Source organism: Phyllobates terribilis, unplaced genomic scaffold (genome assembly GCF_046119375.1).
Source record: "Phyllobates terribilis strain yellow unplaced genomic scaffold, ASM4611937v1 Scaffold_11__3_contigs__length_659146591, whole genome shotgun sequence".
NCBI classification, from domain to species: Eukaryota; Metazoa; Chordata; class Amphibia; order Anura; family Dendrobatidae; genus Phyllobates; species Phyllobates terribilis.
This window is the reverse complement of record NW_027362771.1, coordinates 328,239,867-328,256,675: the sequence shown is the minus strand read 5'-3', so window position 1 is coordinate 328,256,675 and position 16,809 is coordinate 328,239,867. Positions and strand designations below refer to the sequence as shown.

General features: G+C 43.8%; 1 protein-coding gene across 1 annotated transcript in view; it reads right to left on the bottom strand.

The window, feature by feature from the left end:
* TMEM266 (transmembrane protein 266) overlaps positions 1-16,809 on the bottom strand; it is a 75,674-nt gene that overhangs the window by 17,194 nt on the left and 41,671 nt on the right. Inside the window, exons 7-8 of the mRNA XM_073652656.1 lie at positions 8,796-8,911; positions 7,613-7,790 (exon numbers count right to left, since the gene is read on the bottom strand). Of these exons, the coding sequence (XP_073508757.1) occupies positions 7,613-7,790; positions 8,796-8,911 (294 nt within the window). The remainder of the gene's footprint in view (positions 1-7,612; positions 7,791-8,795; positions 8,912-16,809) is intronic.

The window sequence follows — 16,809 nt, the reverse complement described above, 5'->3', positions numbered from 1 at the left end:
TATCCTGGACTGATTTTTTAGGGTGAGGATCTACGAACCCCATAGTGGACCAAACTGCTTTAATCAAGCTATCAGTTCCATCTATAGGGAAACAGCTACGACCCCCATCCCCCGAAGATGACGAAGACGATGAGCAGGATGAATCGGAGACTACCCCCTCCTCGTCTGAACTACTAGATTCTGACACCAGGGATAGGTGTCTGGTTTTCCCTTGTTTCTCCCCCCCCCCTTCTGCAGGGGCTTAAAGGTATCCTCAACCTGAGACTTAATCAGGGATCTGAGTTCTGAAGCAAACTTAGGGGTCTCCTCACAGATTGTCTGTTCGATGCATGAGTTGCACAGTCTTTTTTGCCACGTAGTGGGCAGATCCTCTGCGCAAAGTGCGTAGGCCCTGTGCTTGGACTTGCCCGTACTCTTCCTTCCCTGAGAAGAAAAGAGAGGGGGGTCCCGGGTTACAAGTGAGCTTTCACGAAGATCACTTACCGACCCGTTGTAAGAGGGAATACCGGATTTGAACAGGAACCTGTCCCAGTAGCTGGGTCTTTCTTCGAGGTTGACGCCATGCTGGAGTCCGTGCCACGTTGTGAAGACCTGCCAGACCGTCCGCTCCCCCAGTCACCTTGGCTGTGTTGGCGTGAAGGGTCACTGGAGGGTCCTTTTGTACGCTTCCCGCGTCTCTGAGGTGATGGTGATGGTGAGTGGGGGTGCAGGGGCTGCACCTCCTGTAGCTCCTGCTCGCTCATCCTGAAGAGTGCCAGAGCCTGCCAGGAAGCACTTCCCCTGTGCTTCCCTGGCAATTTAATCTCTATAGGGGTCCGCCCCCCCCCTTTGGCCTGCCACCTCTGAGCCATGAGCGCGCCGTCCCTCGGTTTCCTGCGCGCGCGTTCAAACGCCGCTCCCAGAGGGACCTGCGGCACGTGTCACTTCCGGAGCGTGCCCCAGCCGCGTCAGAGGGGAGCGCCTCCTGCGCGCTCCCCCGGAAGCCCAGGCAAGCATTGGACCTGGGCCCCAGAGCTCAGGCCTACTCCCCAACCTGAGCCCCGGAAGCCCAGCCATACTTACCAACCTGGACCTCGACGCCACTGGAGACCGCGGCGGTCCAATCCCTGCGTCGCGTCTCCCTGCCACCCTAGAGGCCCACTGACCCCAGCGGTTGCGCTACAGGACACCGCATCAGCCGAGGCAGGGAACCCCCGCTGCCTGAACCGGTCTGGCCGGGCCTGGTAAGTCAATCTTTTCTTTTATCTTCGTTTCTTTCACTTTCTTTCTTCTCATCTGTAGGTCCCCGTCAAGGACAGGAAACCAACTGATGCAGGAGAGAGGTGCCGCCCTTTTTATCTGTAGGTTTCCTGTCCTTGAAGGGCGGATCCCCTCTCTCCGTGGTGCCGTCATGGGGAAAGAGAAAAAAACACTGGCTTAATAAATATGCAAATGTGGCTTAAGTGGTCTGGGTGCCATCAAAGCTTCTGCCTCTATTGAATGGCCATCCTATGCAGGACTGACCGCTCATGGTCTGTGGGCTCAAGCTAGAGCGGTTAGTCAAGCAGAGGAAGGTGAAGCTGGTTAGGAAATAGAGCTGGGGAGGCGGAGGCTTTAGAGGTGCTGTTCTCAGCCCTAGAGCACTTAAAAGGGGTTGTTGGCCCCTTTCTATGATTATTTCAGCTTTCCTCACTGGAGAATGTGACCATCAGACTCCTCCAACAGAAATGCAGAGTTCCAATTGCAGGATGCTCCTCCATCAGAAGCCATTTTATGGACATAATTGCTGGTCTTTTTTTTTTTTTTTGACCACCCCCTTTAAACCTCAATTTGGATATCAAACCAGCAATTTTTCAGTCAGCGAGCAACAGATTGCATCCGTAATGGTATTGATGAGTTTATCTTTAAGAGACGAATATGACCATAAAAACAGCTTAGGGAGGTGATCATGTTAACAGGGTCTCTTTAACAATTTAAGGCGTGCATATCTCCAGAAGCACAAGCTGAGTACAATGTATTACACACTAAAATAACTTATATGCAATTTTCACTCTACAACAGCCATCAAACTTATTTCTGGAAAACACATGTGGTGTGAAGACACTCACTACACTGGTAGATGAATTCATCAAGGGGTATAATTTCCAAAATGGGGTCAATTTTGGGGACATCTTAGGGACTCTTCCAGGCTATGGGGCGGACGCTGCCCGGAAGAGAACTTTGCCTCCTCTCTTCATTATCCTTTTTCCTCCCACATTGTCACTCTGTCCCTGGGAAATCCCGCGCCCATAGAAGGGCGGAAAACTGAAGAGGAGCGATGGCAGTTGGAATGCGCAGGCGCGGGATCCAACTTCCAAGCAGCGTCCATCACATAGTCTGGAAGAACTCATTTACATAAAGCGGTAAAAGATGATTTCTCAACAACCAGGCTTCTGATATGAGGCATACAGGTATCACTCTCCTCCGCAGTCTATAACCATTATGCCCATATTAAGAGGTTAGATCTCTCAAATGTGTTAAAAAAATTTTTTCTTGTGCTGAGATGTTATAAATGTGCCCCTGCTGTGTACTGTGTAATGGTTGTGTCTAACCGTACAGGGACATGGTCTGATCATACCACATCTCCTGGGCAGGGGAGGACACAAAAGAGTATACAAACATTACAGCAGGGGATCACAGCGGATTCTGTGAGGTAAAACATTGGTTACAAACAGGCAGTGAAATGTTTTACCTCACAAAAAGAATCAGCTGTGATCCCCTGCTGTCCTGTCTGTATACTCTTTTTCTTCCTCCTCTGCCCAGGAGCTGTGGTATGATCAGACCATGTTCCTGTATGGTCAGACACAGCCATTACACAGTACACAGCAGGGCACATTTATAAGATTATCTCAGCACAGGAACATTTTTTTAACACATCCAATTGTGAAACTTATTATTATTCCAAGATCTAATAATTAAAATATGCTTTGTTTGTGGGGGAAAACCCCTTGAAGTAAATATAGAAGTTGCAAAAGATCCAAATAATATTTTATGTTCCAGGACAATCAGTTTATTGAAGGCACCCCACAGAGTGCGATGTAGAAAAATTAATGTTATGGTTACAGACTACAAACAAACCCTATCTGCAGCCTGATCCTGCAGTCATACTACTTCTATGAGCACTGTAATAGGCAAAGTTCACAAAATTTTCGGTCCAGTCCAATTGCTGTCTGTGAAAAAAACGGACAAGTTAAAAAAAAATAAAATTGTAGCATTCACTAGTATTTTCTTTGTGTCGCATGAAACTCGGCTATTCAAGTCTATGGGTATGCATAAGAAAAACAAAAAAAACAGTCGATTTTTATGGATATATTGCAATTCTTAAATGCAATCATCTGAGTCTCTGATACTCAGACGATTTTTTTTATATGCTTGAAACTTAGTCGCAGGGGCATATGAACCAGACACACATGGTGCCACCACAATACTACTAGGGAAGGGATTGCATGGTGCATAGCATACGCTTCACCACCCACCCTGCCATACACTGTCAATCACAGCTGGTCTAGCAGTTTCTCAGTCTGCTGAGCTAGGATTGGCAGCATCTGGGAGAGGGGTGAAAGAGCACGCCTCCAAAATAAAAAATCTTTGAAGAAATGTCCAGTTGCACTGCAAAGCAGAGATTTCATATAGTGTACTCTGGAAGAAACAAAAGTGAATATCTCTGCAAGGGAGCAACACAGAACAGAAAAGAGCGGCGGGATCAAGGAAGCTCAAGACAGTTCCAGCAAAGTGGATATAGAAATCTTGTGCCCACTGTGCTTTTTCTTTTTTAACTCTGCGTAAACTGACATGCGGTGTGTATTTCAAATCCGAATCATGCCAATTTCTTTTGCGAACAAGCGGAATTTAACGTGCGGCTTTTACCCATAGAATTGCACTAGATGCGGAAAATCCCCACACATGTAAAAAGCACATAGCTGTAACAGAGAAGTTTTGTCAAAGCAAAATACCAGGAAGTATCCAAAACAAAAAGAAGCTTTATTTAAAACGTGACTTACCAAAAAAGACGGAAAAAGTGCACTCAAACGCAAGTAACCTAATAAGTGCAAAAAATCTGCATCATCAAAAATTCATCAAATTCTCATAGTGGGAACATAGTCTTGTACACAGAAATACTGATGGCATACAGTCTATTTCTAAAAATCTCACATTTCATTATGATTAGAGGGATATTACAATGAATTACACTGGTAACATTTCTCCCAAAAATGTCCAGTGGGTCAGGGACCCCCTTTTTTCTAGAGAATGGCTCAAAAGAGGGCAGGGATAGTCAAGATGTTCAAAAGTTGCAAAACAGGCATATTAAAGAGCACAAAAAAAAAGCAAAACATGATTCCACGGTGACCCCATATAAGCCCCTGTTGTCTATGATGCAGGAAGGCATTCATAATGTCCTGGTGTGAACACCGTCCTGAAAATGTGCATAATTTACACTACAACAGTTTTTGACAGAGTACTTTCGCTGCTTACAGTTCCAGCAAAGCGAATGGATTTCTAGAAATCTCATGTCTACTGTGGTTTTGTTAAGCTGCGTAAACTGACCTGCGGTGCGTGTTTGACATCCACAATGTCAATTTCTCTAGCGGGTTCGCTGAGTTTTATGTGTGGATTTTACCTTTAAGTTTGCATCAAATGCGGAAAATCCACACATAAAAAATGCATATGCGTTTTTAGTGCGTTTCCACTGTGTGCACGAAAAACGCAGTTTTGTCAAAGCCAAATACCAGAAAGTATGAAAAAAAAGCAGTTTCATTTAAAACTTAAAGGGGTATTCATCATCTCCCAAGATCCTATCCCAATATGTAGTAGGTGTAATAATATTATTATTATTATTATTAGTGCGACTACTGTTGTGCTAACAGTGACAGTTAGGTAGCTGGTAGTTGGCGATACCATGGATACCTAAGCTACTGCAATAACCTGCACATGGGGTAAGCGACATAGAGAATGAGAAGAACTACACTACATTTCTAATTGGAGGTATTTGCTAATATTATTACACCTATTAAATATTGGGATAGGATCTTGGAGATGGGAATACCCCTTTAAAAGTTTTAAATTAAATTGCTTTGCTTTTCATGCTCGTTTCTGGTATTTGGCTTTGACAAAACTCTGATAAGGTCACGTGCGGATTACATAAGGTTTTTCGTGCATTTCCACAGTGGAAAGGCACTAGAAACGAACATGCCAAAACATACCATGGCAGCAAACACACAATAAAAATGCATGTAAAAAAAGACGCAATTAAAAACACAAATTACCCAATTTAGCTAATAGGTGCTGATACGTTACAAAAACTCAGCATCATCTGGCCGCATACATATGCTCAAAATGACATTACTTCCCAAACTACTCTACCTATTTCAAGTTCTCCCAGTTACTGCACCATCTCATTATCTTTAAACGACCCAAATAAAGCCACACTATACCGCCATTGTCTGAAAGGGGGATTTGGAGTAAACTTCTTGGTATCTGATTATCAAAAAGTTATCAGCTATATTTACAAATAAAGTACACAAATGATAGAAAATCTGGTCATCTTGGTCAGTATACACTAACCGCACACCCTTCACCTCACCATCAATAAGACTAGAGGCTTCCAAATCTTTCACCCAAAACATTTAATTGGTATTCTCCCCTCCTTCTCCACCTCTATGTCACCACATAATATCCTTGCTATAACTTGATACATGACTGTGTATGTTCTTAAAATTTCAATAAAAATTTACAGTTGAAAAAAATAATAAAAACTCTGCATCATCTCATCAGGGGAATGTAGCCTTACCAAAAAACCCTGCAAAAGTAATCATATCATCATATGTATTTCTTTGTAAAAACCACTTGCTCTTCATATGTTCAGTCTTTTGAGCATCCTTTAACAGCTTCAGATCTTCAAAGACACCAAGTGTTTAACCCCTTCACTACCCTTGACGTACATGTACATCAAAAGTAGTGACCCTGCCTTTGATGTGGGCTTGCACGCCGAGGCCACATCTCTCTCCGCACTTGATGGCTGATTTAATCGGATATCAAGTGCCTCTAACAGCTGTGGGTGGCTGTTAACCAGTTAAATGCCACTGTCAATCTCTGACAGCAGCATTTAACATACGCCAGCAGGGAACAAGTCGTTCCTCCCACCCATCGGCGCGCCCATGACGTGACAGCTGGGCGCCATTGGGATGTCATGACAGCTAGGGGTCAGCTGATGATCCCCATGCCTATCATTACGAGCCTCCTGTGATTTTGTCTATGCATAGCAGGGCTGATCCACTGCTACATATAGCACAAGCGATTGGACAATCGCAGCTTCAAATCTCCTAAAGGAACTATTAAATGCATTAAAAAAAAAAAAATGTTCAAATCACCCTTCTTTTGCCCCATTAAAAATAAGATAATTAAAAAAAAATAATAAAATACACGTTTGGTATTGCTGCATTCAGAAATGTCTCATGTAGGAAAATCTAAAATAAATTAATCTATTCGGTAGACGACATAACGGAAAAAAAACAAAAACGAAATTACGTTTTTTTGGCCACAGCAGCATTGCAATAAGAGGCGATCAAAACGTATCCACCCAAAAATTGTATCATTGAAAACATCTGCGCAGGGCACAAAAAATAGGCCCTCGCACAGCCCCATATCTCGAAAAATGAAAACGTGACGGGTCTCGGAAAATGGCGACAAAGGCAAGATTAGTTTTTTATTTTACAAATTTCCAAATATTTTTTCACCACCTAAATAATAAAAAAAACTATGTATGTTTGGTATCTGCATACTCATACTGACCTGGGTAATCATATTGCCAGGTCAGTTTTACCATATAGTGAACATGGTAATAAAAAATACCCAAAAAATAATTGTGGTATTACACAGTTTTTACAATTTCAATGCACTGGGATTTTTTTTCCCCTTTTCCAGTACACTATATGGTAAAATGAACGGGGTCATTCAAAAGTACTGTACAACTTGTCCCGCAAAAAATGGCCAGATAAAAAAATAAATAGAAAAATGCGAAAAAAAAAGGACGATGAAAGAAGGTGTGCAAGAAACAAACAAAAACTTGAAGAAGAAAAAAAAAAAAAAGGAAAAATTAAATTTGACATTTCCAAAACCTCTCTCTTCAAAAATTCAGCTGGTAAGCAAGTTTTAGCTGCCGATGAAAATGGTAAGTAATATTGCAAATAAAATTGGTGCTAAAATGTAAAAATACTGTACAGATATTAAGTTAGCAAGAAAAATAATAAAATCTGGAGTAAATCTTTAAAAGTTAATGTGCAAATTCAGCAGACCCCCCATGTATCATACATTATGTCTTGTAATAAACAAAACTGTGCAAACAAATGGGTGACAGACTGAATAAACTACTGAAGGGTTTTTCAGGCTTCAACAACAGGTATATGGCACAAGAATGTAAAATCAGGAAAACAACAAAAACTAAAAACTTTACCTTATTAATTCTCCGCTGTTCCTACATCGACCCTACTTGGTCCTCTCTGCTCACAAACCACATGCACAGGTCCACGGCGGCCAACCAGTTCTATTAATGTAATAAATGTGTCTACTACTAGGAATGGCTGTACTGTGCACTCACCATGTGACAGCTCGGTGATATTTTCGGTTGCTTCCTCATCAGAATCTCTTCCTCCCATCACCTTGAACCGGCCGCTTTTGTTCTGTAGCTCATGTGGGAGTTTTAAGGCTCGTTCCCTCTCGACCACCAGATCCAGGTCTTGCTGTGCAAGGTGAGCTCTTAGCTGCCGAATTTCAAACTAAGAAAGAGATGAGAACACATATCGGTATGAGAAATTGTAGATTATGAATATCATGGAAAATAAAGACAAATGCAGGATTAGCTTTAGTTTTTGGAAATGTGACCTCAGGTTTTTATTTAAGTTTCATGTGGGGGCCCTATAGTTGTAAAAGTGCATTAACACTGCATTTGCCGAGTATTTTGATGGCGTACGCAACAAGGATTTCCAAACATAAAACTCAAACCTGACTACACATTGTCCTTCGGTAGCAAGTCACTCATATTGTCTGATGGTTTAAATAAAATAAAAAAAATAACAAAAGGATTCTAAGTGGTATATATGCTTTACTGTCACTGTGGGGCTTAGATTGATAGAACGTAAAAAAATGCATTTATATTTTTTATACTTTTCTATGAAAGTTGATAATTAGAATGTTTTAAAATTGGGTATTTTTTTATTTTAAACTGGAATCGGTATATTAGCACTAACTCAGACTCCATCCAAAACTAGCTCCGATTCAGACTCCACAGCATCGATATTGACATACATATTAGTCCAAAAAAAGGCGATTGGGGTTCTATGAACAAGTTTGACGCATAAACTGGGAGTTTTCACAGACGTACACTGTAAATGTAGCGTGAATGGACCCTTGCAGATCATATACTATAAGTAGACTTGGAGAATCGATGAATGCCTTCACTGCATATTTGTAACCAGGAAAGTGTCGCCACCTAGTGCTAGCAAACCAAAATGAAATCCTTGTTTCCACTGATTTGAGTACAGATTAAGTGCTAAAACAAAAGGAAAATGAAAAAACAAGCTGGATCAAGGATTTTTAATTTAGTGGTGTGATCACTAGAAACTTTCACTTCTTACCTAATGACAGTGTGTTTCCCTTTTAACACAAATGTAACAATTGTAACGCAGCACACGTATATTACTGTAACAGTGCGCTTGTATGTGTTAAAGATTGTATGAAAGAGGAGAAAAAAAACACAACATAAAAAATAAAACACAACTGACCGCTTGTTCTTGGCACATCTGTGTGAGTCGTTCCAACTGCTCTTCCTGGATTAGCTTGGCTTTTTCATACTGTTGTATCACAATCTCCATCTCCACTTTTACAGGTAGGACATAAGCTGCAAGGAGTTACACAACTTGTAAGAATAGTTCGACATATAAAATAGCTTTAAATATAAGAGGAAACTGAGTTAAATGGTTTGAAATCCATGACGTTTATTCAACAAAATGTAAAAAGAGGTTTATAGCAAGACAAGCAAAGAGAAGTCCACCACAGTAATCAGCACCACACGATACATAACAGAATAATATTGTAAAGTGGCCACCACCATGGGCCCCATGAGGAAGTATTGCAAATTGCGCAATGGCCAAAAATCTAAGCAAGTGCCTAAGCAAATATGAAAAGCGACAGGAGTACACCAGCAGGGTTAAAGCCCAACCTTCTACCTCCTACCCAAGGTCAACAAGGATGCCGTCAATCCTTCCAGATGTCTGAATGACTCCGGTATTGATGGGTTATGTGAACCCATCTGTAAATTTATTGGTTTCTACCTAAAAAAGGAGTAGAAACTTTACCATCTTATGTTAACCCCTTCATGATGGGACCATTTTCCGTTTTTGCTTTTTCGCTTTTTGCACCCCTACTTCTCAGAGCCATAACTTTTATATTCTTCGGTTAATATGGCCGTGTGAGGGCTTAGTTTTTGCGGGACAAGTTGTACTTTTGAGCGACATCACTGGTTTTACCATATCGTGTACTGGAAAACAGGAAAAAAATTCCAAATGCAGTGAAATTGCAAAAAAAGTGCAATTCAACAAATGTTTTTTTTTTAATTTTACCACGTTCACTGAATGCTAAAACTGACATGCCATTATTATTGTGCAGGTCATTACAAGTTCGTCGATACCAAACATGTATAGGTTCCTTTTTATTTAAGTGGTAAAAATAAATAAATTCAAAATTTGCTAAAAAAAAAAAAAAAAAAAAAAAAAAGGTCAGTTTTCCGTGACCCGTAGCGCCTCCAATTTTCGGGATCTGGGGCCGGGTGAGGGCTTATTTTTTTTGCGCGCCAACCTGACGTTTTAATTAAATACCATTTTGGGGTAGTTCCGATGTTTTGATCGCCCGTTATTGCATTTTATTGCATTGTTGAGGCGACCAAAAAAACGTAATTCTGGTGTTTTGAATTTTTTTCTCGTTACGCCGTTTACCAATTGGATTAATTATTTTTTTATATTGATAGATCGGGCGATTCTGAACGCGGAAATACCGAATATGTGTATGTGTTTTTTTTTATGGTTTTATTTTGAATGAGACGAATGGGGGGGGTGATTTAAACTTTCATTTTTTTTATATCTTTAAAAACTTTTTTTTTTTACTTTTTGCTAGCCTCAATAGAAGCAGCACTTGTTTGATCTCTTGTACTACACACAGGAGATGATCAGATCACCTGTGTGTAGCAGATTTGTTCACTTGCTATGAACGCCGACCGTTGGGCGGTGCTCATAGCAATCTGGCAATGACAACCACAGCGGTCTCCTGCAGACCCCGGGTTGTCATGCCAACTCATCGGCGACCCGCGATCATGTGATGGGGTCGCCAATGACGCGCTTCCCGGAAGAACGATTTACATGCCGCTGTCAGAGATTGACAGCAGCATTTAACTGGTTAACAGCCATGAGTGGATCGCGATTCCACCCGCGGCAGTTGCGGGCACATGTCAGCTGTATAGATCAACTGACACGTGCCCGGAAAGGCGTGGGCTCAGCACCAGAGCCCGCACTAAACAGGGGGTTATGACGTGTGTCGTACTATTTATATATATAAGAACAACTGAGTAGAATGGCATGGAAAAACTTTATTACATAAATAGTTCATTAAAAGACAGTACATCACTTTAGTAGTGTTAACATATAACTTGGACAAGCAGACATATCGTCCCTCATATTGCATATAAATAGGTCAAAACAAATGGTTCACCCCAGGGGTCAGAGCTATGTGCTAATACTAAAACAGGGAGAAGGACATGTAATAAAGGTAGTTGGAAATCACTCCCATGTGGATTCTATGATCCCAATAATCCCAAAAGTCATATTGCACCAGACTCACCCAGGTAAAGAGGGGCCCCAGACCTGCAAAAGATGACACAGGGACAGGACACAAGGTTGAGGCTCTGATTGTCAATCAATTTCACATGCTGTTGTGCAAATGGAATAGACAATAGATGGAAATTATTGGCAATTATCAAGACACACTCAATAAAGGAGTGGTTCTGCAGGTGGGGACCACAGACCACATCTCAGTACCAATGCTTACTGGCTGATGTTTTGGTCATTTTTGAATGTTGGTTGTGCTTTCACACTCGTGGTAGCATGAGAAGGACTCTACAACCCACAGAAGTTGCTCAGGTAGTGCAGCTCATCCAGGATGGCACATCAATGCGAGCTGTAGCAAGAAGATTTGCTGAAGTCTGTCAGCGTAGTGTCCAGAGGCTGGAGGCGCTACCAGGAGACAGACCAGTACACCAGGAGACGTGGAGGGGGCAGTAGGAGGGCAACAACCCAGCAGCAGGACAGCTACCTCCGCCTTTGTGCAAAGAGGAACATGAGGAGCACTGCCAGAGCCCTGCAAAAGGACCTCCAGCAGGCCACAAATATGCATGCGTCTGCACAAACGGTTAGAAACCGACTCCATGAGGGTGGTATGAGGGCCCGACGTCCACAGATGGGGGTTGTGCTCACAGCCCAACACCGTGCAGGACGCTTGGCATTTGCCACAGAACACCAGGATTGGCAAAGTCGCCACTGGCACCCTGTGCTCTTCACAGATGAAAGCAGGTTTACACTGAACACATGTGACAGATGTGGCAGAGTCTGGAGACGCCGAGGAGAGTGATCTGCTGCCTGCAACATCCTTCAGCATGACCGGTTTGGCAGTGGGTCAGTAATGGTGTGGGGTGGCATTTCTTTGGAGGGCCGCACAGCCCTCCATGTGCTCGCCAGAGGTAGACTGACTGCCATTAGGTGCCGAGATGAGATCCTCAGACCCCTTGTGAGACCATATGCTGGTGCGGTTGGCCCTGGGTTCCTCCTAATGCAGGACAATGCCAGACCTCCTGTGGCTGGAGTGTGTCAGCAGTTCCTGCAAGATGAAGGCATTGAAGCTATGGACTTGCCCGCCCATTCCCCAGACCTGAATCCGATTGAGCACATCTGGGACATCATGTCTTGCTCCATCCACCAACATCACGTTGCATCACAGACTGTCCAGGAGTTGGCGGACGCTTTAGTCCAGGTCTGGGAGGAGATCCCACAGGAGACCATCCACAACCTCATCAGGAGCATGCCCAGGCGACATACAGGTCATACAGTCACGTGGAGGCCACACACAATACTGAGCCTCATTTTGACTTGTTTTAAGGACATTACATCAAAGTTGGATCAGCCTGTAGTGTGTTTTTCCACTTTAATTTTGGGGGTGACTCCAAATCCAGGCCTCCATTGGTTAATAAATTTGATTTCCATTGATGATTTTTGTGTGATTTTGTTGTCAGCACATTCAACTCTGTACAGAACAAAGTATTCAAGAGAATATTTCATTCAGATCTAGGATGTGTTATTTGAGTGTTCCCTTTATTTTTTTGAGCAGTGTATATATCTACTATATAATCGGCTTATCCCGTCTGTCTGTCCGTCCAAGAAATCCCGAGTCGCTGATTGGTCGGGCCGCGGCTAATCAGCGACGCGGGATTTCAGAACAAGATGGCGGCCGTTAGCGGCTCATCTGCCACACGAAGGTCATCAGCAATGCAGCCGGGAGTACCCCGACCAGCGGCCTAGACGGCGCCGCTCCTCGGTCCTCCCTTCACACTTGCCGTCGGGAGATCAGCGGCCCTAGCCGCTGATCTCCTGACGGTAGCCGCATGGAGGTCAGCGGCGATACAGCCGGGAGATGACCGTCGCTAGCCGGTCATCTCCCGGCTGCTCGCAGCGGAAGTACCCGCACAGGCAGCGCCGCTCCCCGGTCCTCACTAACACGGTTCGCTGATTGGTGCCAAATTAGGGACCCCGGGGGGGTTAATTTAAAGTAGTGCACAACCCATTTAAACACTGCTTCGCTGATTAGTCGCGCCCGGTCGGCCGCATACATATTCTAGAATACCCAATGCGTTAGAATCGGGCCACCATTATGTATGTATGTATATACACACACAGTACAGACCAAAAGTTTGGACACACTTTCTCATTTAAAGAAATTTCTGTATTTTCATGACTATGAAAATTGTACATTCACACTGAAGGCATCAAAACTATGAATTAACACATGTGGAATTATATACTTAACAAAAAAGTGTGAAACAACTGAAAATATGTCTTATATTCTAGGTTCTTCAAAGGAGCCACCTTTTGCTTTGATGACTGCTCTTGGCATTCTCTTGATGAGCTTGAAGAGGTAGTCACCGGAAATGGTCTTCCAACAATCTTGAATGAGTTCCCAGAGATGCTTAGCACTTGTTGGCCCTTTTGCCTTCACTCTGCGGTCCAGCTCACCCCAAACCATCTCGATTGGGTTCAGGTCTGGTGACTGTGGAGGCCAGGTCATCTGGCGCAGCACCCCATCACTCTCCTTCTTGGTCAAATAGCCCTTACACAGCCTGGAGGTGTGTTTGGGGTCATTGTCCTGTTGAAAAATAAATGATGGTCCAACTAAACGCAAACCGGATGGAATAGCATGCCGCTGCAAGATGCTGTGGTAGCCATGCTGGTTCAGTATGCCTTCAATTTTGAATAAATCCCCAACAGTGTCACCAGCAAAGCACCCCCACACCATCACACCTTCCTCCTCCATGCTTCACGGTGGGAACCAGGCATGTAGAGTCCATCCGTTCACCTTTTCTGCGTCGCACAAAGACATGGTGGTTGGAACCAAAGATCTCAAATTTGGACTCATCAGACCAAAGTACAGATTTCCACTGGTCTAATTTCCATTCCTTGTGTTCTTTAGCCCAAACAAGTCTTTTCTGCTTGTTGCCTGTCCTTAGCAGTGGTTTCCTAGCAGTTATTTTACCATGAAGGCCTGCTGCACAAAGTCTCCTCTTAACAGTTGTTGTAGAGATGTGTCTGCTGCTAGAACTCTGTGTGGCATTGACCTGGTCTCTAATCTGAGCTGCTGTTCTGTGATTTCTGAGGCTGGTGACTCGGATAAACTTATCCTCAGAAGCAGAGGTGACTCTTGGTCTTCCTTTCCTGGGGCGGTCCTCATGTGAGCCAGTTTCTTTGTAGGGCTTGATGGTTTTTGCAACTGAACTTGGGGACACTTTCAAAGTTTGCCCAATTTTTCAGACTGACTGGCCTTCATTTCTTAAAGTAATGATGGCCACTTGTTTTTCTTTACTTAGCTGCTTTTTTCTTGCCATAATACAAATTCTAACAGTCTATTCAGTAGGGCTATCAGCTGTGTATCCACCTGACTTCTGCACAACACAACTGATGGTCCCAACCCCATTTATAAGGCAAGAAATCCCACTTATTAAACCTGACAGGGCACACCTGTGAAGTGAAAACCATTTCCGGTGACTACCTCTTGAAGCTCATCAAGAGAATGCCAAGAGTGTGCAAAGCAGTCATCAAAGCAAAAGGTGGCTACTTTGAAGAACCTAGAATATAAGACATATTTTCAGTTGTTTCACACTTTTTTGTTAAGTATATAATTCCACATGTGTTAATTCATAGTTTTGATGCCTTCAGTGTGAACGTACAATTTTCATAGTCATGAAAATACAGAATAATCTTTAAATGAGGTGTGTCCAAACTTTTGGTCTGTACTGTATATATCTATCTATCTATCTCTGAAAAAAAATGTAGAAATTTTTGCAAATATCACATGATCATAAGTATTCAGACCTTTTGCTCAGTATTGAGTAGAAGCCCTTTTTGAGCTAGTACAGCCATGAATCTTCTTGGGAATGATGCAACAAGTTTTTCACACCTGGATTTGGGGATCCTCTGCCATTCTTCCTTGCAGATCCTCTCCAGTTCCGTCAGGTTGGATGGTGAACGTTTGTGGACAGCCATTTTCAGATCTCTCCAGAGATGCTCAATTGGGTTTAAGTCAGGGATCTGGATGGGCCAGTCAAGAATGGTCACAGAGTTGTTCTGAAGCCACTCCTTTGTTATTTTAGCTGTGTGTTTAGGGTCATTGACTTGTGGGAAGGTGAACCTTTTACCAAGTCTGAGGTCCAGAGCAATCTTGAAGAGGTTTTTAGCCAGGATAGCTCTGTACTTGGCCGCATTCATGTTTCCTTCAATTGCAAACAGCCGTCCTATCCCTGCAGCTGATAAACACCCCCATAGCATGATGCTGCCACCACCATGTTTCACTGTTGGGACTGGATGAGCAGTGCCTGGTTTTCTCCACGCATACCGCTTAGAATTATCACCGAAAAGAGTGAAAAATTTAAAGGGGTCTGAATACTTTCCGTACCCACTGTATATACGTGGGTGTATAATATATACGACTTTGGCTTTCGGACTGGCTCCTAAAACAAGAAGCCCCCAGCGTTTCCCGATCTCGCCACGGCTTGAGAAAGTTCACATGGTACACTTAGTGCTGCTTTCTTCGGCCAGGCTGGTGAACTTTGTAGTTCACTTCGCAGAGTTTCTCCACCACCTCATATGGGCTTTGCCACTTGGCCAGGAACTTGCTTTCGACAGTGGGAAAAAGCACCAGTACACGATCCCCAGGCTGGAACTGTCTCAGCCTCGCTGACCGGTTATAGACCCTTGCCTGGGCCTCTTGTGCTTGGAGGAGATGAGCCTTCATGATAGGCATCACTTTTGCCATCCTCGCCTGCATCTGGGCGACATGTTCTATGATGCTCTGGTGGGGCATAACCTCGGCTTCCAAGGTTTCCTTGGCAATATCCAGGAGCCCTCGCGAATGACGTCCGTAAAATAGCTCAAACGGAGAGAAACCTGTAGAAGCTTGTGGGACCTCTCTTACCGAGAAGAGCAGGAATGGTAGCAGGTAGTCCCCAGTCACGACAGTCTTTCTCTACGACCTTTTGAGCATTGCTTTTAAGGTTTTATTAAAGCGCTCCACCGTCTGTGGATGGTAAACGGAGGTTCGCTGCTGGGTAATCTGAAGGACTTTACACAGTTCCTTCATTACCTTGCTCATGAACGGGGTTCCTTGGTCCGTTAGGATCTCCTTCGGCAGTCCAGTCCTGGCAAATATATGGACAAGTTCCTAGACGAAGCTCCTACTCAACGATTTCCTCAGTGGTACCGCTTCCGGGTACTGGGTCGCATAGTCCATGACCACCAGGATGTATTGGTGGCCCCGGGCCGATTTGATTAAGGGCCCCACTAGGTCCATGGCAATCCTCTCAAAGGAGATTTCTATCACAGGTAGGGGGATTTAAGGACTACGGAAGTGGGAGGAGGGCGCGGTTATCTGGCAGGTGGGGCAGGATCTACAATAGTTCAGGATCTCCCAGTAACACCCTGGCCAGTAAAACCTCCTCAATATCCTCTCCTGAGTTTTCTCGACCCCCAGATGTCCTCCCAGAACATGTGAATGCGCCATATCTAATACTCTCTGTCGGTATGGCCTTGGAACTAATAGCTGCTCTAGTATTTCATCACCCGTTGGTTTGGTTACCCGACAGAATAACTCCCCATGAACTGCTAAGTGTGGGTACCTAGTGTCTGACCCCGACTCTTGAGCAACCCCATTACAGACAGTAACATTGTCATATGCCCCCTTCAAGGTCAAGTTCCAAACTTGAGCAGACTCAAAATTTTCTCCTGTCACCTCTAACTCAGGGAGGTTGGCCTCCTCGGGCACAATCTTGTCCTCATCGCCTGCAAGAACACACAATGGGAACTCATCCCCTTCAGATGTCGACGGGGGTATTTCCTTAGGGACCTGGAATTTGTCCACGCAACTCAGTCCGGTTCCTTTCCCCCACAAGTCCCAGAACAATGGGAAATCGCGCCCCAATATGACGGGATA